General features: G+C 38.9%; 1 protein-coding gene across 1 annotated transcript in view; it reads right to left on the bottom strand.

Moving 5' to 3' along the window:
* The window catches only part of LOC138058285 (DNA repair protein complementing XP-C cells homolog), a 48,918-nt gene extending 27,628 nt beyond the window's left edge, over positions 1–21,290 (bottom strand). The window contains exons 1-8 of the mRNA XM_068904201.1: positions 20,954–21,290; positions 19,283–19,777; positions 18,727–18,871; positions 12,478–12,556; positions 11,845–11,913; positions 9,062–9,150; positions 4,209–4,260; positions 1,681–1,719 (exon numbers count right to left, since the gene is read on the bottom strand). Of these exons, the coding sequence (XP_068760302.1) occupies positions 1,681–1,719; positions 4,209–4,260; positions 9,062–9,150; positions 11,845–11,913; positions 12,478–12,556; positions 18,727–18,871; positions 19,283–19,777; positions 20,954–21,191 (1,206 nt within the window). The 5' untranslated portion in view covers positions 21,192–21,290. The remainder of the gene's footprint in view (positions 1–1,680; positions 1,720–4,208; positions 4,261–9,061; positions 9,151–11,844; positions 11,914–12,477; positions 12,557–18,726; positions 18,872–19,282; positions 19,778–20,953) is intronic.

The following is a 21,290-nucleotide window of genomic DNA, read 5'->3' as shown; positions in this document are numbered from 1 at the left end:
TGCCCAACAATCTAATGATAATAGTCATAATAGTCATTATAGTTATTCAACAACATTTTACTTCTACAGTGTACTGTAGCTACTGTAGCTTACAAAACAATGCCAAATGCCCAACAATCTAATGATAATAGTCATAATAGTCATTATAGTTATTCAACAACATTTTACCTCTACAGTGTAGCAACTGTAGCTTACAAAACAATGCCAAATGCCCAACAATAGAGAAAAGAGAAGCCACATTTAATTACCAATTATTGGATAAAGTTGAGCATGATAGCGATAATTATCAAGGACAAAGCTATTGTCTGTCTAGGTATGATGTCAATTCTACATATATAAAATCTATTGTCTGTAGGTATGACGTAAGAAAAACAGAGCAATTAAGAACGTATTAGCTGCATGCTTATAGCCAATCAAAATCTAGCTGATGATACCAATGTATAATAATAATAATTATTATCAACTTGTACAAATGACTGGTAATAAAGCCAAAATTGAGAATATCTCCAAAAATATTGGAGTAAATATATTCACACGTGGCACTAGTAATGTACATTAGCTAGATAAGGCACAAAGTGTTGACATGGCAACACTCTGATTGCCAGTCCCTCTCTGCAAGGAACCAAATACTTGTATCTCGGATTTTAAACAGATTAGTGCAAGCACAAGGTCATGGCAGGTCTAATTTGCAGGTCACGGGTTGCCGGTCATTGTTTCACCAATAGAGAAAGTATCCTAAACATTCCAAAAAGCTAACCTTAGGCCTAATTAGGCCTAAACAAACGTTTTTAGGCCTAAGGTTAGCTTTTATGAATTTTTAGGATACTTTCTGTATTGGTAAAACAATGACCTGCAACCCGCGACCTGCGAATTAATCAGACCCGCCGACATGGTCAACTTAAAACGCATGTGCTGCCCATAACACTTTACATCTCTGTATATTAAGCTTACGGAGAGTGAACATGTCTTACAGTATTACGACAATAAACGACAAGATCACTTCTGCATCAATTAGACCCAGCAGCAAAAATGGTTGCCATGGCAACACCATTCTTCATCATTACCACTGCCAAGATTAAACAACATGCACCCATCCAATATTCTCGGAGATATTCTCAATTTTGTGATTTATTACTGTCATTTGTACAGTTTGTGACGTCATATTAAAATTTTGAACAAAAATTTGAATATCTCTGGTACAAGGGAAGGTATTCCAAAATAGAAGACACCATTCTTCATCATTTTGAAAGGTCTTAAAAATTAGCAAAAAATATTTTTTACTTCATAGGCACTTTAAACTACCACTCAAAAGTAGATTGACAGTCAATCGCGAGTCACGAAACTCTACTTGGCACTCCATTCTTGATCCTCAAAGATTTTGAAGTTGATTTTTGAAATTTTCGAAGATGGAAAATCAACTCTGGAGTGAGTTTCACGACTCGCGAGATGAGTTTTTCCAATTTCAAATAAAGAAAAATACCGGTAAGGTTGTTGCTTGACTGATCTCTCGAGAAATAAATTGGGCAAGCGAAAAAAAATCGTGTGTTGCACATACAGTGTACATGGAAGAAGTGAGTCGGACATGAAACAACGAAAGAAGACTTAATTAAAACTCAAAACTTGCTGAATTATTAAATTATATCTTACAATGTGAAAACCACTACAATGCCATTCACAAACCTCTGATAGATTTCCCACAACAGCAATTTTCTTATCTCCCTATAGAGGAAATTATGTGGTGGTCACAAATAATTATGTAGCACTTTACAATATATATTTACCAAAATTAAATGACGGTAAATTTGCAAAAAAAAAAAAAAAGAGCACAAAATAGCACAAAACAAACAAAGTAGAATAAACAGAAGAAATTTATAATGTATTAGTCAGAAATAATTGTGTACTACTTTACAATATGTACTTACTAATTTAACTAATTGATGGTATTAAAATTTACAAAACAAAAAGAGCAAAAATAGCACAAAGCAAACAAAGTAGAATGGAACCTTCTAATGCTGTTTACAAATAAACATAGGTATGGCCAACTGTACAAGTTTATTGTCTTAATTCTCACAAAATCGTATTAGTTCTTAAGGCAGTCTCCCACTTTTTTGTAATATTTTTTAATGTGTTAACTTTATGCCACTTTTGCACCATTGTGTAAAAGCAAACAGAAGGCAATCTGTGAGGTTTGTATCTTCTGAAGTTGGCTTTGATTCCTCAACCACCAATAAATAGTAAAACAATCCTAATTAAGTCTTCTTTTGATAATTACGTCAGAAAAGTCTAAGATGATTGGGATTTCTCTTTTTTTTTTCCTTCCCCTAAACATCTCTGATGGTCTTGGAACCTGTTGTATGCCTTCATTTCAACAAATTAAAGTACGATGGACGACTTACTAGCAGTTCGCTTATTAATAATTTATCTCAGCATAATCTGGGGTGATTTAAACACAGTACATCACTGATGTTCAGGAATTTGACATAGAGCTGTAGATGTCTGAATAAGAATCCGGAATCCATTGTATGGCATCCAGAATCTACAAATTTCGATGGAATCATGAAGGGTCCATTTCAGCAGAACTCGTGAGTTTGGAATCTGGAACCCAAGATTCAGGATCAGGGATCCACTATGAATTCTACTATGCATTACGGATCTGGAATCCGCGAGTTGGGATCTGGAATCCGAGCACTGCCGCCTGGATTCCTTTACGTAGGGCAATGCGGAAGCTAAGCTTGGTCATTGAATGTTTCATAGGACAATCAAATTGGATCAGGTTTCAAAGCCCAAATTAAGATTTTTACCAGTTTCATTTACTCTGCCATGTAAGGGAATTTGAAATATTACAACTACATGTAGCGATGTTTGCCCAGTGACCTGGCCTAAAATTTGGTAGAGAGGCTGCCTCTGACCTTGTACATGTACATATCAGTATAGACCTTGGTGCACTTCTTTTATCACGTAACTTAGTAATATTGCTTGTATATGTAACGTAATTTCACTTCAAAAATTGATTTAATATAAATTTATTTAGTTCTTATTAACTGAGCGGGAGGTCTGTATGGGAGAATCTTGACCGAGGTCGCCAGTACAGACTGAACGCAGTGAGGTCTGTACCAGCGACCGAGGTCAAGATTCTCCCATACAGACCGACCTAGCTCGGTTAATAAGATGTTTATTATATGGCCAAACAAGAACAATTTAATTCGTTTAATGTAACTGGTTTGTACTAACTGACATTTTGCTTGCGAACGGCGATGAGTGGCGATGAGCTGAACTTAATTCTGTCAAAGTTTGCTCGTCATCCTCTCTTTTGTCATCATGCTGTTTGGCACTTCCATAAATAAATATTGGTAGAAGAAAATACTCGATATTTTTGCATTTTAGTTTGCATCTTATCACCGCAAAACACTACCGGTCTAGATGCCGGTCTAGATGGGAAAATCTAGACCGCGGTCAATATCGATTTTAGCCAATCAAAATCGTGAATTTTGTAGTTCCCAGTCCTCGTGAGACACAGCCATATAATAAAATCCAATATTAACTGCTCTGAGGTTTTCCTTTTCCACAGGAAAAAAAAACCTAGTTTCTAGCATTTGATGCTCTTTGCCAAGTTATCTCAGATCTGTAAATGCCAGTAACTACAATCAATTACAAACTTTAATGCCCTGCCACTTCCTTTTTTCTTCAGATTTTGAAAGTATATTTGCTTAAACTGGCAAAATTCTGAGCTTTGACTTTTATCCAAAGGCCGTTTACTTTGAGTGAAAGTTTTGGCTTTCATGGTCCACCATTACTCACATTCAAAACAGACTGATTGGACCTCAGAGGAATGGCTCAAGGAAAAGTGATGTCAAAGGCTCACTACAGGCAGCTTAATATTTCAGCATGTGAATGCAGGTTATTATAGCTAGTTTAAAAGTCTGCAAGCCCAAAACTCCGGGGCTGCATATTAATTCTGCGGCATACACATGCATTACATTCTTAAACTAGTGAGCCTTTGACGTCATTTCCTCCTCGATCCAGCTCTCTCAAGAACTTAAAGTTAGTAATGGCAGACCATTAAAATAATAGAAAAATTCCAGTTGAAATAAACAGGTGTCTTTTTGAAATCAAGTCTTAAAACGTTGGTTGCTTAGTACGTGTTTAAGTAACATGAAATCCAAAGAAACATAAGATCTAATTTTGTGGTCACATGGGCACTTTCACACCTCATTTTCTTCTTTTCTGACTTCCTCGATGTTTGTAAACTTATTTTGAAACCTGAAAGAAATCAAATTGGCAAATATGAAGTCTTGATTTTCTTACCTTAGAAAATTTTCAGGCCAAATTCTGTGGCCCTCTTAAATGTATTCTCTAGTACAGCATCATCTTGTATTCTCAATATTGTGATTCTGAAATGCTGGCGAGTTTATGCCCGCTATTTTGTTTTACTTGAATCACAGATTATTCACTGAGATAGCGAACCAATTTGGATTGCTTGAAACACCAAGATCACTGAGTGAATATATTATACTAATTAGACAGTATTTTCCTTTTGTTCATTATATTATTAATTTGGAGCCTTTCTCACTCTGAGTGTCAGACCAGAGATTTTTTCTCCCATGCAAGGTCAAAAAGAACACTGTACTTAGTTAGCAAAAGGAGCCTGGTGGACATTCAAGAATTCCTTTAAACTGAACAACAATTCAGTTTAAAAACTTTTTTTCCTCTGATCAATTTGATGATAATAATTATATATTCATGCCATAATTAATTATGTCCAGAAATTGACTATAATTAGATGCATGCCAAAGTTTGACATCCAACACAAAGCATTTACCACCTATTTCCAGCAGTGAAGTAGAGGTATTTAGGATAGCGTTATTATTTTTAAGGTTCAGGTAAATGAAGTTGTTTATTCTTGAGGAGTACCATTTGGGTGACACTTTGTGACCTCAATCACAGGCTGAAAACCCTGAGGATGTGCGAGCATGTGATGTCACATTACTTGAGACAGTTGTAACAGCCGATTCACCTGATGGAGGAAAATGTTGCATAAAAACTTCAAATCACGACATTTCCTGGCTCACGAAAATCCAGATGTTCAATCGTTGTCCCAAGAGATTTGATGGGTTTTTGGGACGCTTCGTTTTTCCCTTCAGATCTGGCTCGTTGTCAGGATACATAGACAAGGAGTGCAGCTTGCAAGACTGCTCACGGCCGAGTGCCTCCAGAATTTATCCGAATCTCTCCCACTTCCAAAGGTCACTCGCCTCCCAGCCTTGAGCACATGAAAAGTCGATAATAATTTTGCTAGCATTGTGATAAATATCACTGCATTTACACAGGTCTGCAAACTCAAAATCCTGCTCGGTTTTTCGCGCTTCACTCAGGTTTTTGCCATCACCATCATTGGAATTTGATCAAAATCAAATTAACCAGTCAAAAAGCTCAGATTTCCCCCAAGAGGAACAACATTATAAATCTGTGCTTTTTGACTGGTTAATTTTGATTTTGATCGACCACTTCTGTCCCGATCATATGACAAATTATGGCAAAAACCTGAGTGTAGCTTGAAAATCGAGGAGGATTTTGAGGTTGCAGACCTGTGTAAATGTGATAATTTTTGGCATGATGCTAGCAAAATATTGACTTTTCACGTGCCCGAAACTGAGCGAAGCGACTTTTGAAGTGGGAGAAATTTGGTTAAATTGTGAAGGCACTCGGCTATGAAGCTGCACACCTTGTCTATTAAAATAATGTTGTACGTGATGACGCGTCAGATGTGAAGGGGAAAAACAAGCCGAAAAACCCATCAAAATTAATCTCTTGGGACAACGCAGTAGACAACAGTATATGTAGGTAAGTGAACTTTAATTATCCAGCTGTCCATAAAATGAATTTCTGTGAGGAAAAGTCACAATTTGAAGTTTTTATGGAACATTTTCCTTGATCAGTTGAATCGGCCATTACAACTGTCTCAAATAACCTGATGTCACACCCTCTCGCATCCTCAGGGTTGTCTGCCTGTGCATCAGTTGTGTGTATTCCGAGACATAAGTGATGTTGCAACTGGGGAGAAGAGCAAGGGGACACTTTGTGATGCCAGCATATAATTACAGGCATTTCTGGACATATCTGGTCATAATAACGTACATTGTAAAGAAGCTTCTGATTGATTCAAACAAAAATCCAGTTTCAAACAAACTCTGCACTGTGGTGATGAGACGCTGATTTCCTGGTCACTACCACTCGACTTATTGACATAGGATACATGAATACAATTTGTTTGTGCAAAAGGGGTGCTGTTGAAAGCAGGTGACAGCAAGGAAGATTATCTCAGGGCTAAACCCAGTAAGCTAAGAGGTGCAGTAGATTTGCAGATGTTGAAACTGGGAAGGTGGACATTTTCCACATTGGCAAGAAAATGAACAGGAGGAATCAGGGCATTGTGGATGTACCTGGAACTGCATGAGGGATGACCACAGTAATCTCACCCTTAGTGATGATGACAATAAAAAAGTTATGGACGGAACATGTAAACAGCATTGACGCAGAAATGTTAAAGGCCTTTTCTGAAGTAAGCACAGTCTCCTCTTCTGTGCTGCAGTGCTTGCAAATAACATCATTGCTGAGAAGATTCCTTGCACCTAGGAGGCGAGTTAAATCAACATATTTAAGGGAAGGGTGATGCCACTGATAGAGGCAACTACAGGGGTGGGAAACTAACAGATCACTGTTTGAAAGTCATTAAAAGAGTGTTGGACAAGGAGCTATGTGATACTGTGCATATAAGTGGGATGTAGTTTTATGTACACAATAATTTTCGTTGTGTAACAGTTTCAAGGGAAACACAGTGCTAAGGAGAGGCCTTCGACCTTGTTCCACAAGAGGTTCTTTGGTGGACTATGAGGTATATGTTATCAGTGTACATGAAATGGTTAGTTGGTACTAACAATCAAAGCAATGTATCCATGTACAGTATGTACGAATTACCATAAAGAGAACAGTTCGTAAGAACTCTTTCAGTGATAGCTTCAGTGTCCAGGTGTGAATCCATCAAGGCTCAGTGTTGATGCCTAGAGGCTCCATCGCATGAATTTAGAACCAGTTGTCCATAGGAACTCTCTTATGCAAATGACCTATTCTATGCTGGTGGTTTGTACCAAGCCTAAAATAGGATGTCGTTTTCTGCATTTTTTTCTTAGTACGGATGATTTTAGTACTTACAAGAAAAATACTGTTAGCTGCAACACTCACAAAAGTGAGAGCTGCCTGGGGTAGATTCAGAGAATTGTTGTCATTGTTATGCTATGACCATTCATCCAGGGAAGAGTCTGCAACAGTTCTGTCATGTGTACTATGTCTTACAGAAGTCAATGCTTGCCTCTGGAGAAGATGGACTTGTCACGGTTAAAGAGGGATGAGTGGTCAAAGTGGTTGTGCCATGTAGAGGCATGTGTTAATGTAAATCAAAGTGTCCTTTGCAAGAAGCCTGGCTTGGCCGGATTACGCCTGGCACCCAGGCATGGATAGACATCTAGGACACTTTGGACATGTAATGAGAAGTGACGACTACATCAATCAGATCATCTGTCTTTCAAGAGATACTGGCCAGAACTGTTGTGCATAATTAGACATAATTCTCTGCAATCTCTCAGTTGAAGATGAAATGGCAAGATAGAAATGGATCAGGACAAACATGCCATGCAATGTCACATCCACTTGAAGTCTCAAATCACAGGCAAATTTTAAGGAATCTATTGGTGCTTACAGTACATTGCCAATACAGCTGTAGGTAACTGAAACAACCTGCCTTAATTAATTAACCCCTTCACCCTTGAACAGGCCAAAACCAGTCATACTTAGTACATTGTATTTTACTCTGCCTAATGACAGACGATTTTACTCGTCAATGGGAAACCCCAAGGAGTCAATGGGTTAAGGTGAGGAATTAAACCAATACAAGCAGGATAAAAAGGGAAAGTCTTACATTATTATTTTTCGTTCTTCAACCAATTTTCATTCAATTACGTAGTACCTCCATTCTCTGCCCATTCTCTCCATTCTCAGGGGAGTCAAGGTGGTTTAGTGGTCATCAACCGTGCCTCCCACCTCTGTGACCCAGGTTCAACTCTGGCCTCGGGTTGTATGTGGGCTGAGTTTCAGTCGATCTCAATCTGACTCTGAGGGTTTTTCTCTGGGTACTCCGGTTTTCTTCCCTCCTCAAAATCGACTCCCAGCCTATTCCTTCAGGTTGTGGTGCTGTGCTCCGAGGTCATACATGGGTCGTTTTCAGGGGCCGAGCGCCTAACCGGCAGCACAGCTCCTTCGGCCCGACCTAGTTGAGCTGCGCCCTTAGCAATTCAGTCTCCGACTGCGAGAAAGGGCGATTAGCAGATCAGATATTATTATTATTATCACTATGCCCTCTTGTACATGTACACACATGTACAGTTCACCAAACAGTCCTCTCTAACCGAAAGAGAGAACTGATCCTTGCACTTACATGCATCTGGACAATTTAATAAGCAATTGTCTCTTATAGACACCTGAAAAATTGAGGTGGCTCAAACAGGATTCAAACCCATGACATCTAGCTCTGCGACACCAGTGCTTTGCCATACCAACTGAGCTACATGTATCAAGCCACTCAGTTGGGAGCGGGTCAATTTGTTGGGCTCATTTGTTCCCAAGAAAGGATGTGATGAATAACCATCATAGCATATGAACAGGGCAACTATATTTCTCCAGTTGGTCGCCAAAAGGCGACCTAACGATTAATTTCGATTAATTTCGAGCCCTGTATGCATGTACATGTACACTGTATAACAGCACCATTTTGAATTTCAATTTGAATTTGAATTTGGCTAAATGCGTAATTACTTTGGACTGTCAACTAAGTATTGTAAATTTTATTTTTTGAAAAAAAGCACTACTGTAGTTCTATTCACGCATCTATAAATTAGAAAAGTAAAAACAGTGTAACCATTATTTTGAAAATGAGAGTAAGTTATTATATATGTATACCAATAGAGGCTCGCATTCTTTAGTAACAAATTATTTTGAAAAGGAAACTTGCCATTGCAGAAAGCTTGTTAGCCTTGCAACATCCCACTTCTTCTTGTTGCCAGACAGAAGATCACTGGGCACATGGGATAAGAAATAAGCCTGTGAAAAGGAAAGTGTCATCAGGTCAGGCCTTCTGATAGGGTGCGATTAAAAAATGCAAATTATGCGATTTTTTCGGGGCAGATTGTGCGATTAGAGAGGCCAATTATGCGATAAATAATGTAAATTGTGCGATTTTTTCTCAGCAATTTTAAGCTTGTTTTATAAGGTTTCAGGTTGAGAAAAACACTTTTTTGCTGCCCTAAAGACATTTTGAACACAAAGGAACAGTAATTATGTATCTCGATCGACATTAGTTGGGATGAAAAAAAAAAAGAGGTCTTCTGCACTACCGGTTAAAAGTTGAAAGGACACAGCTACATGTAACATGCCAAATGAATGATCAAGGTGCTTGTCAACCACGAACTTTCGAAGATGGTCAATCACAATAGGGCCATACCCCCATTTATACGAGAGAAAATAAGCCGCGGCTTTCTCTGGCCGCGGCTTACAGAAGACTCCAATGTTCAACCCGTATAAATGGTACAAAATCTATGTTCACGTCTTTTTCAAGCCGCGGCTTATATTGACCTGGGAATATATATTCGTATAAATAGTTCCTTTGGCGTATTTTGTACACCGTGGCCAGAGTAAGCCGCGGCTTATTTTCTCTCGTATAAAAGGCCCTAATATTTCACGACCAGAAAAATATCAGTCCATCGTCCACGTGGAGCGTACCTGTGAGGTACTTCCTTGCTCGATCGTCAGCTGTCAGATTGGGCGGAAGGTGGGAACTTCCTTCTTCATCGAAAAAAAAGCGAGCGTTTTCACAACAAACTTATCCATGAGTAAGTTTTTATCAGTTTTCAACGAAAGAAACTACATTTTGCCGAAAAACTTTTTTCACAAATCTCTTCTCTAAGAGAAGGCAACATTTCAGTGGTGTATATATAAGGGCGTGTTTTGTGTTGCACCAATAGAAGGAGACTCGTACCAGGTCCCCGACATGAAAAATAAAGCCTTGAACTTCGAATGTTTACGAAATCGAAGGTGACAAAGGTTTTTTAGCCTTTTTCCAAGATAAATCATCTTAAAAATGGCGTATTTATGCAGGAATTTCTAAGAAACGTGTTGATTTATGTTTCATTTTATGAATTTTGTTCGTCCTTTTGTGAATTATGCGATTTTTCGTGAATTGTGCGATCGGATGCGATTTGAGGTCGATTGTGCGAAATCGCACCATCGCATAATATCAGAAGGCCTGTCAGGTTAAATTAGAATATCAGCCACAGTATCTATAGAAATTGACACACATTTACAGAGTACGTACACAGAGTACATGTAGGACAGTGGGTCTGGGAATGCAGAGACTTTTGTCTCGAAAATCATGATGCAAAGAGGCTGATCTTAACATTGTTCAATGGATCTGGGAGGGGTATTACGGAGTAGGTTACATGTGAATACTAAAAAACAAATGCCAGATATTCTAGAATTGAGCATCGATCAATACCTACAGTATGATGTGCACTGCAATCTTTAATTATAACTAACATGTGCACTTAACAAAGTCTGCAGACAGGATTCTCAATTGAACCCATAACCCGTACATCAGTAACACCTGTCATGGGTGTCACTTGTAAGTGTTACAGCTTTAAAATTATTGTCCCCATCAAGTAGATCAGTTTGTTAATCAGTTGTAGTGTTCCAGCTGAAAATAGCACAGAAACGGCTGTTAAAGATTATTCTAATGAGATTACCCCGGTACATGTAGATACAGTACATACACTGTACCAAAACAAAATATAAGCTGCATTGAACATGTAAAGCCCCGTGCAAACGGACGCAACATTGTTGGCCAACATTGGTCCAACATTGTTGGATGTTACATGTTGCATCCGTTTGCACACCCTGTTGCATGTTGTTGCATGTCTTTGGGAGTTGTTATGCTATATTTCAAACTCCTCAAACTGTTGAGCCAACAACTCCCAACATTTCCTTTGTCCCGTGATCGCTGAAGCATGGTGCAACAATATGTTGGATCCATTTGCACAGCTCTTCCAACATTGTTGGGGCCATGCACGTGCATTAGATACGGTCTCCATGGAGGCAGTAATGCATTAACATATTAAAAACAAGATGGCAGCCAAATTTTGCAAGTTTACAAAGTCTTATGGGTCATATCCTTGCCATAATGCACACTGCACGTCCTTACATAGTTAGGAGTCGTTGCGTCAGTTTGCACACAACTGCCAACACCATCCAACATTTGCAGAACCAACAACTCCTTGTTGGGAGTTGTTGCGTCCATTTGCACAGGGCTTAACCATTCAAGCTCCACTGAGCTGATGCTGCTAATTAATTACTGTACGCTGTACAATACAGGGTGTAGTTCAGGTTACAAAAACCCACTGAGGACAGCAATAAAATAATATATCTCATTAGATGTTTTGGTGTGTAGTATTGCTGAGTATTTTAATGACTTGTGCTGAAAACGAAAAGCCCGCTACGGCAAGTCAAAATACAAACAACGAGTAGAAATACTGAGCGATTCTACACACCATAACAATAGTCATTATTCTAATAAGCCAGCAACTAAACTACTGTTTTTTACAGTAGTCCACCCGGTTCTCTAAGTACTGTACACTAATAACCAAGTGTACAAATAACTAACTGTACAATATCGTGGAATATTTGTAACTGTTTCGTGCCTTTTCTGTACAATAACTAATACAGTCGGATAATAACAGACTTTACCTGAAGTAATGGGTCATTGCAAACATTATTTCTAAAAATTCCATGGCCAACAAGAGTAAGGAGATGAACCTGAAAAACACAGAATGAATGAGTGGATAGCAAATTTTGTATGCTTACTTGCCTTATGCCTTTAACCTTTAACATGTTCAAGTACAGCGTACATTCTTCAAAACAATGATACTGTGCTGTAGAGGGAATTCTGCTAATGGGTGTTGAGGTAAAGCTAGTGTGCAGAAGTTTGCACCAGACAGCAGAATTGCACCATTCAGATAACATGCACATCCCTCAGAAAAATCTGATGCACTTGAATTTAATGATACTTTGGTTTAACCCTTTAACTCTCAAACTGGCCTGAACTGGCCAGACTTAGTATTTTACTCTGTCTAACGCCAGACGATTTTACTCGTCAATGGGGAATCCCCAGGAGTCAATGGGTTTTAAAGCATTTTCCATATAAATTGGGATTAGCGTTAATCGGCTTTTGAACAACTGGGCCCTGATATTTACAACTTACTGTACCAGTGGGTTAAACAAGTTGAGTAGGTTCACTTTTGATAAAAATGTTTTATTTAGTTAACGGAATGCCAATTCCAGAAGTTTTATCATCGGAGGAGGTAATTCCAACACTAGTACCTTATGAACATTTATGACAGTTTCTTTCCTAAACCTGTTAATTGCTCTTTTCACACATTTCATGATCTCCTCCTGATCCCTGGAATGAAGACAAACAATCAAATGAGTCAAGCAACATCATTTATTAACACAGCAGTGCAGCACAGCACACTTCAAAAAATTAAAACCAAATATTCCACATGCTCATTAATTAATTTTGAAGCTATAATTATGGTGATTGCTGTACCAAAAAATTATTATTACAGGGATCGCGTTAACGCAGAAATCATGTATTTTTACGCAAATAAATTCCAAAAAATGCATCATCAAAATTTTAATGCGTCCCAAGACGCAAGACTCTCACACAACTTGCTTTGCTAATTGTCAGTATATTCTGTTGTTTCGGCAAGATGCAAAAAAAGAATATAATAATAATAATAATAATAATAATAATAATAATAATAAAAGTAAAGTAACATAGTGGTGGTCATATTGGATTTCGCCATGCAAAAGAGACTGATGGAGATGACCATATATCTGGGAAACTTAATGAACTCCAGCCATTTGTTTGCTCATTGATCTATTGAGAAATACAAGTGCTCACACTTCTTGAACTGAGAAAGGTTGAAGACATGGTAATTTTTACATAAAGCTTTTGGCTAAAATTGGCTGAAAGAGTTTGGATATGGTTGCAAACAAGGAATTTAGGCAATAAGTTATCTATGATTTGTAACCTGGAAAGTAGAACTCGCTAGTTACAGTACTCAGTACTGTCCAAAGAATAAGACTAGAAAGTTCGTTACTCTCTCTTTCTCATAAGATACTTTATTTCTTGCAGAGAGTCACCAAGATTTTGGGACCCCCAAAAATGCTTGGGACCTTAATTTGGCTGGACATGCGGGTCCCAGGACCCAGACTGAAACATCCTGGTGCCATCCCTGTATTATCAGGGATGGCAATGGAATTTTTCATAACGTCTGTGGGTCCTGGAACCCACATGCCTTATATTGCCAAATTGGGGTCCCTGGCATTTTTGGTGGGTGCCAATACATGTATTTTCAGCACCCTCATAAAAAAAACGTTTACAAAAAACAAGTGGCGAATAAAATATTTCAACCTCAACGTTGACTTGTCTTTATTATTGTTTTTGTCTTGAGCACAACTTACATGTAAACTTAACACATCATATACAGTTAAGTTCTCAGTGAACAATCAAAGATGGGCAGAGCAGTGTCATTGAAGGCTGTACTGTTTCCTGCAATAATTAGCTGCCCTTTAAGGATTTTGTTTGCTGTTTGGAAATTTTGCATCTACCATAGTAGTAAATTAAGCATTTTTCTTTCCGGCCTTTGAACAATTCTCGCAAATCATTGACAAGTCTCCTTTGTCGCCTCTCGTTTGCAGCCACTGAAACTCTGCTAACTATTTGTCCAAAACTGGCCAAGTTTTCCCCTCTTTACATGGTTTGATGCCACACCACAAAAATGTTTCATTTGCTTTTGTCTGGTCACACATGCCCCAATTCAATGGAATGAGAAATCAAGAAATATTAATGGTGACAGACATGCAAGCTACCGAGATGTTGTAGTGGTTTTCAGCCTCCTACTCTGCAAAATCCAATGGCAATTCTTCCGACCTTTTCACCGTGCAGTTTTACTTTGTTTGTCAAAGGAGTTTACTTCTTTGAGCAAGTGTGCTGCGTCCTGGGATGCGTTAAGATTTTTAAAATGCACTTTATGGATTTTTTTGTTGTTGCATAAAATGCACAATTTCTGCATTAACATGATTCCTGAAATTACTACTTGTGTCAACTCTTAAGGGGCCACTAAAGTACTTTAAGTAATACATGTCAATTTATAATTCTTTTGTCCAAGTGCAAATTAGCCTACCAAACCGCAATACCATACAGTGAATTGAAAAGAATCCTTGCGCTAAAAGAGGCTTGGTAGGCAAATTTGCACATTCAGGGGTTTCATTAAGGTTTGAAGTGGGGGGGTTCATGGGTTTAACACCCCCATGGGATTAAAGTATAGGGCCTTCCCTCCAAGCGGGCTCTGGGGACATGTTCCCCCCAGAAAATTTTAAAATTCTTATTAGTTGAAGAGAAGGCATTAAGAAATGGACAACACTGTAATTTTTTAAGTGAAGTCACGGGGGTAAGAATCTAATGCATGGCTGTTCCACAGAGGGAGCAGGGGGGTGGTGGAACGATGAAGAAATCGTCCAGGCCAGCACCAATGAACCTCACCAGCTACTCCCTAAGTTATCGCCGCCTACTTTTTCTAAAAGCTTGAATCACATGACTCTCACCAATTCACTTTGATCCACTTCAATTTATTTAAATTCATTAAAACAACTAGAATATGTACTCTCTTTCGGACGTTGGATATTTTTATGAAAAATTCCTAGTTAGTTGCACTGGCCTTTGCCATTCGCCAAAGCAAAAGCATTGTCCCCCAACGTGGCCATGTACAGCTTAAAGTTAGCAAACATCTGTTACTGATGTTGATGCCCGGCCAGACGGCCGGAATTGCCACATTCGGGCTCCTAGATTTCATTTTTTTTCGAAGTTTTCAAAATTTATTAAAAACCCCTGAATGTGGATGATGGAAGGGATCTTTAAATAATGCTTAATGGACCACTCAAAGGATACGGAAAGCTGATTAAAAATGAAGGGGGCACTCCGTAGGCCAACGGAAAGGGCTTTGATAAGGTACATGTAGTAGTGGTCTTTCCAGGCCATTCCCAGGAGCTCCCTCAGGGGTGAATGGGGATTATTCTGAAGGCAGGTTAGATGTCTGTTTTGATCATGGAACATCCCGGGCCGTGGTTAAGAGCCAGGGAAACAGCATCGATAAGTATGGACCTTGTCGAGGAGGTTGGCCTCTATGATTTGAGGTTAACGGTTCACAGAGGGAAGGTTAGGGGCGTATCTAGAGATACAGGGGGCCCTTACAGCCCAACCTGAAGTCACTGGTCGGGGCTCCACAAGGGTAAGAAACAAAATTCTGATTGGGGTGGCATTTAATAGGGAGGTCACGTAACAAAGAAACAATAACAGGAATTTGGACCTTTGGGACTGCAAGAAACTAGTGGTTTGCCGATTTTTATCACTATGCATGGCCTCTAGTTTTTGAAAAAGAGTCTTTGAGGTGGTAGGGATGAAGAGGAGGGGGTGTTCCCCATTACAGGTCTTACAGTTGTAAATGAAGGGGCATGGGTCTTTGTTGCACTGGAGAGAGAGAGAAAGAGAAATGGGGAAGGAATGTTATTGCTGGCGCTGGGATGGTTGAGAAGGCTGGCGACGAAGTCGAAGTCATCGGTGAGTAGCAAATGGCATGGAGTTTGTCGAGGTTGCACAGATTGAGGTGGAGGCTCTTGCAGTTGGAGCAGGAACTGAATTGGCTGGAGATTCTTCGGTTTTCGTCCACGATGGTGGAAATAAGAGTGGCTAACGCAGTGGGGGACGTGTCTGTGTTTGAAGCTCTTCTTGCTCGGATGCCATCTTGGAATAAAATTTGACTCTTGTTGACCGCTGTTTCAAGCAGCCCATCGTCAGGAATATGATGGTGACAGTTGCTGGTGGATCTATAATTATGGGATGAAACTTCCTCAGCAGAAGCACTTGAAGTAAAGGAGTTCACGGTGGGGCGTGAACGTTTCTCTGCTGGTTCAGATAGACGCTTTGTGTCCGCAAGATGCAATATGGTGCAGAAGGATCTATGGTGTGAAGGCGTTCAATCAATTGTTCCCGAGTTCCAGTAATAGGTAAATTGTTTGAGGTAGCAGGGGGCGTACAAACTCATTTGTGCGGCCAGCAAATTCCCCAGCAAAGATAAACAGAACAGAAAAAAACAGAATGAGTTGTGCTTTGGAAAGGTCAAACTGAGAGGGCTCACATGGCGGGATCGATGAATGCTCTCCTCGCAGGTGCTGCCCAGTATTTGCTTACCAGCAGTAACATCTATTTTATTCTAAAATATCACATTATCATTATTATTATTATTATTATTATTATTATTATTATTATTATTATTATTATTATTATCACACATTGGATTTCCAATGGAACTTCAGTACTCCAGGAAGCTTGGTGACAACAAGTCTCCTCAAACTTCTAGGACCTTCCTAAGAATCCTTGCCGTGTTCAGAATAACACTTTTCTGAAGCTCGTCTATCTTGGTCTCTATACCAATATTCTCTAGTCTCCTCTTCAAATCCTTTGGAACTGTTCCAAATTACCGTTGTTTTCATTTTCCATAACTTCTTCAATTCTCTTGCTAGATCCTGGTATTTCACTACCTTCTTGACTTCTTTCTCCTCAATACGGCTATCATATGGTATTACAAAATCTAGATATTATTTTGCAACATTTATTTCTCTTTTCAACAACAATAAATGTCCGGTCTTCTTGCCTCTATTACGTGATCAGTCTGTATCGTAAAATCCCATAATATTTTACATCTCTCATTCTCTAGTACTGGCTCAGGTACATGTACATGTTCATACCACTTTTCATTGACAAGGAAACCTTCCTCTTTACAAACTTCCCAATGGATCTTCTTACCCACCCAGTCATGTCTCCTTTTATATTCCTTTTGTGCTAATTTTAGGGCATTCACTCACAATATGATTTATGCTTTCATCCACCTTTCTACACATTCACATTATTATTATTATTAATTATTATTATTATTATTATTATTATTATTATTATTATTATTATTATTATTATTATCATTATCATTTCTACACACTACCGAATATCGAAGACCTTCTAGAGCCTCTTGAACGCGCGATATCCGATGTACTGATACCTTCAATGGTGGATCACAGGTGTACACAGCTTGAGCGGGATATCCTATCACTTCCAGTGCGTCTTGGAGGCCTAGGATTTACGAATCCCACCCAGAGTGCGAATGCCGAATTCCAAGCGTCTGTTAATGTAACTGCTCCCCTTGCTGAACGGATTATGTCACAGCTACATGAACTGCCTGACGAAGCTGAAGTCACGTCATTACAACAAAAGGCAAAGAAAGAAAAGGAGGAAAGATTACTCAAACGATCGGACGAGTGGAGGAATTCTCTACCAGAAAGAACGAAAAGAGCTGTCAGTTTAGCTAGAGAGAAGGGAGCATCAAATTGGTTAACAGTAATTCCCAATAAGGACTTGGACTTTGACCTGAACAAGAGAGAATTCAAAGATGCTATCCACCTAAGGTATGATTGGGAAATAACGGGCACACCCACCGTTTGTGTGTGTGGAGATCGCTTTAGTGTGGATCACGCCATGATTTGTAAACGCGGTGGCTTTATTATTCAACGTCACAACGAGTTACGCGACCTCGAAGCTGATCTACTTAACCTAGTCTGCAATGATGTAGAAATAGAACCAGTTCTACAAGAAATTACCGGAGAGACTTTAAACAGCGGTGCAAACCTGGCCTGCGACGCCCGCCTCGACATTCATGCACGTGGATTTTGGGAGAGACAAAAGTCGACCTTTTTCGATATCAGAGTATGCCATCCAAACGCTGACTCATACAAAGATCTTACGCCAGAACAAGTGTATCGCCTTCAGGAAAACGAGAAGAAAAGAATGTATGAACGACGAGTCCTGGAAGTCAAACAAGCGTCCTTTATGCCACTAGTATTCACCACAACAGGAGGTATGGGACGCGAATGTTTAAGATATCATAGCCGACTCGCAGAACTGATATCCATAAAGAAAGGCGAAGACTATGCAAAGACAATGACGTGGATAAGAGGAAAAGTTTCTTTCTCTATTTTAAGGTCAGCGCTACTCTGCCTCAGAGGCTCCAGATCAAATGGGAGGAGAACCAATAATGTTAAAGACATTGATGTGGACGTTGAACTTGCCAGATCTAATATTAAATGACTTTTCTATTTTTATTTTATTATTTATTTGGAAGTTTTAAAACAGTTTTAAACAGAGAAATATCTATATTGCTCGTAAATTTATAGTTCTTACCTTTTGGAGATATTTTAATTTTTGTAAATATTTTTATTATGCAAATAAAGTGATTATTATTATTATTATTATTATTATTATTATTATTATTACATGTATTATTATTCAACACTGTTGCTGATGATGATGATGATGATCATAATGAGTAAAAAATAATAACAATAGTGAAGGTGTTGGCAATGAAGAAAATAAAAATTATAGAGGTGCATTCATGAATATACAGTATAAATAAAATTACATATAAATAACTTTATAATGAATGTCATTTTCAAACATACCACCCTTTCTTTTTCCTTTTGGTTCCAGGCATTGTAATGCTTATCTCCACATTCTTCTTACTTGGAGATTGGTGTTGATGTGAGGTTGACACTTCACGATTGCCCTTGTGAACTGCTTCAAGAACATGCTCGGCAGCATGAGCCTCTGAAATGAAAGACACCATCACATGACTAAGGTAGCTCCCTAACCAAAGCAGATGCAGGGACACCGGGAAAACTGACTGGATGTCCACACACTAATCTTTTGTAGTGACTTTGCCTAGCTGTCTGCCAAATACTGATGTCACGTCCTCCTGAACAAAATTTAATCTTAAGGAAATCCTTGTGATGACATTTGACATTCAAATACCCAATCCACATGTGGTGCACCTTTTTAGCTTCACAGTTAGGGTTAGAATAATCACAAATAATTTGGTTGGACCACAAGTAATAAAAGCTTTTTTTCTTCCTATAGTATACAACAAGACCAGTCTTACAGTTTGTTGTTGGGATACAGACACCCATTATTGTCTTGGAAAAGGCCTGATTAATTCTTTGTAAGAAAATTAATACACACCATCCACATCTTCCCATGCAACACCTTCATCGTCACTGGACTCATCAGATGAACTTCCCTCTCTTTCCTGTTTAATACCGCAATGCTCCTTGGAACTCTGAACTAAATCTAACTCCAACTTTTTCTTTACATGCTTATCTTTTCTCGGTGAACCTTGAGGATTCTGAGGTGTGATCTCACGAGCAGGCTTCAGATGACTCTCTGGTTCAACTTCTGTTGAAATATTTTCCTCGCCTTCCTCTTTGATAATTTGCCCACTTGAGTCACTCTCGGGAACCAAGTCTTCCTCGGTTTTCTTTTTAACATGTGATCCTTTTGATGGCCCTCGCTTTTTTGCATTGGTTTTCAAAGAGAATGCTCTGTTGGTTTCTGTAGCAGGCTCTACAGCCTCTCCATTCTGTACTTGCGAAGATTCAAGCTTAGGTTTTTTCTTAGAAGTAGAAAAACTTGATTCATTTGCAGACAAGTTTCTTTTTTTAACATTGCGAGTGGGACCTGAGTGAAGAAACACATAAAACTTGCATTAATTGAATCAGAATACTGACAAAACGTCCTTTATAAAAACACTCTGAGATACAAATGTACATGTATGCTACCTGTGGAAGCAAGGGTAAACTTTAAGATTCTTCTTATTACATACAAGATCTTAAATGGAGAGTGAGGATAATGTGCGAGCCAGCAAGCCATGCGAATCATATGTGCCATGTGTCATGCAAGCCAACATGGCGAGCCATGCAAGTCAACATGAGAGTCACACAGTCATTGAAAGCTAATCTTTTCAAAATGGGTGCTTAGAGTGGGTGCTTTAAATTATCAGTGCTAGTTGATATGGGTGCTTAGACTTTAATGCGAAATTTGCATAGCTGTACACATGACTCACTGACTCTCTCTCTCCTGAGAGTGGCTCCTATAAATTTTTACTCTGCCTAACACCAGATTTTCAGTTGAATGTGTGGGATGAATGTGTGGAATTTTTTCCCTAAAACTGGAAAACCACCATTTGATTTTATTTTGATTGACAGTCATTTCAATTAGCAGATAAATAGTTATTTTGCTAGGCAATTAATCTTTAATAAGGTGATCATTATTGTTATTGCCGCATTACATGTATTTGCTAGCTTTTACTGATAAAGTTCTTTTGTCATAGGAAATTATTTGTTTCATAGTCTCACACTTAACAATGATTGGGTTATAAAATGAAGCCACATGTGGTCCTGTTTTTCAAAGATTGAGCTGCACCCACAAGACCCAAATGAAAATGGAGCACAACAACGCTCCCCGCCCTCCCATGGTTTGTATTATGTCGTTGACTGCCAAAAAGGGGGGGAGGGGGGGGTAGGGTTAAGCAACACAGATAGATCGATATCGCCCTATAAGTGTACAAGCGTATGCGCAGGAGGCCATTAGAACAATCCCAGCCACAACTAATATCCCACAAGGATCGAATAGATGCTGATTACTCAAGTCAACTAGTATTCTTATTCTAATACAAACAGACTTAATTCCGCTGATCTTCAGATGGAATGACTGGCATAAGCTTAATATTAGCGTCAAATGCTTCTGTTACGTAACGTTAACTACACATAAACCGATTTTTTAAAAATACAACCACGTGAATATAGTAAAAACAAAGTTCACTTTGCAGGAAAACTCAACATATAACATCCTTACGTTTTGTAGCTTCCCTATTAGGGTCCTCAAGGTTCTGTTTCGACTTTTGTGAAAGATCCTTTGTCAATTCCAATGTCGATTTCGAGCTGCGTTTCATTGATTGAGAAGCTATCGTTTTGGGTGAAAATCGAGAACTGCTTTTCACAATCCCGTTACTTGTTTCTCTTACGCGGCCCCTAGTAACTGAGGAAATGTTTCCTTCCTTCTCTTGAGCAGATTTCGGTCTCTTTTTCGCCATTAGAAATTGAATTTTATCACGCTATCCCATCAAGCCATCACGCTACAAGAAGTTTCTGCATTTTGGCGGGTTCCATCGGTTCCCGGCCACGTGACGATT

The sequence above is a fragment of the Montipora capricornis genome, chromosome 7 (assembly GCF_036669925.1).
Source record: "Montipora capricornis isolate CH-2021 chromosome 7, ASM3666992v2, whole genome shotgun sequence".
Classification (NCBI taxonomy): Eukaryota; Metazoa; Cnidaria; class Anthozoa; order Scleractinia; family Acroporidae; genus Montipora; species Montipora capricornis.
The sequence above is the reverse complement of the archived record's forward strand: the minus strand, read 5'-3'. Positions and strand labels throughout refer to the sequence as shown.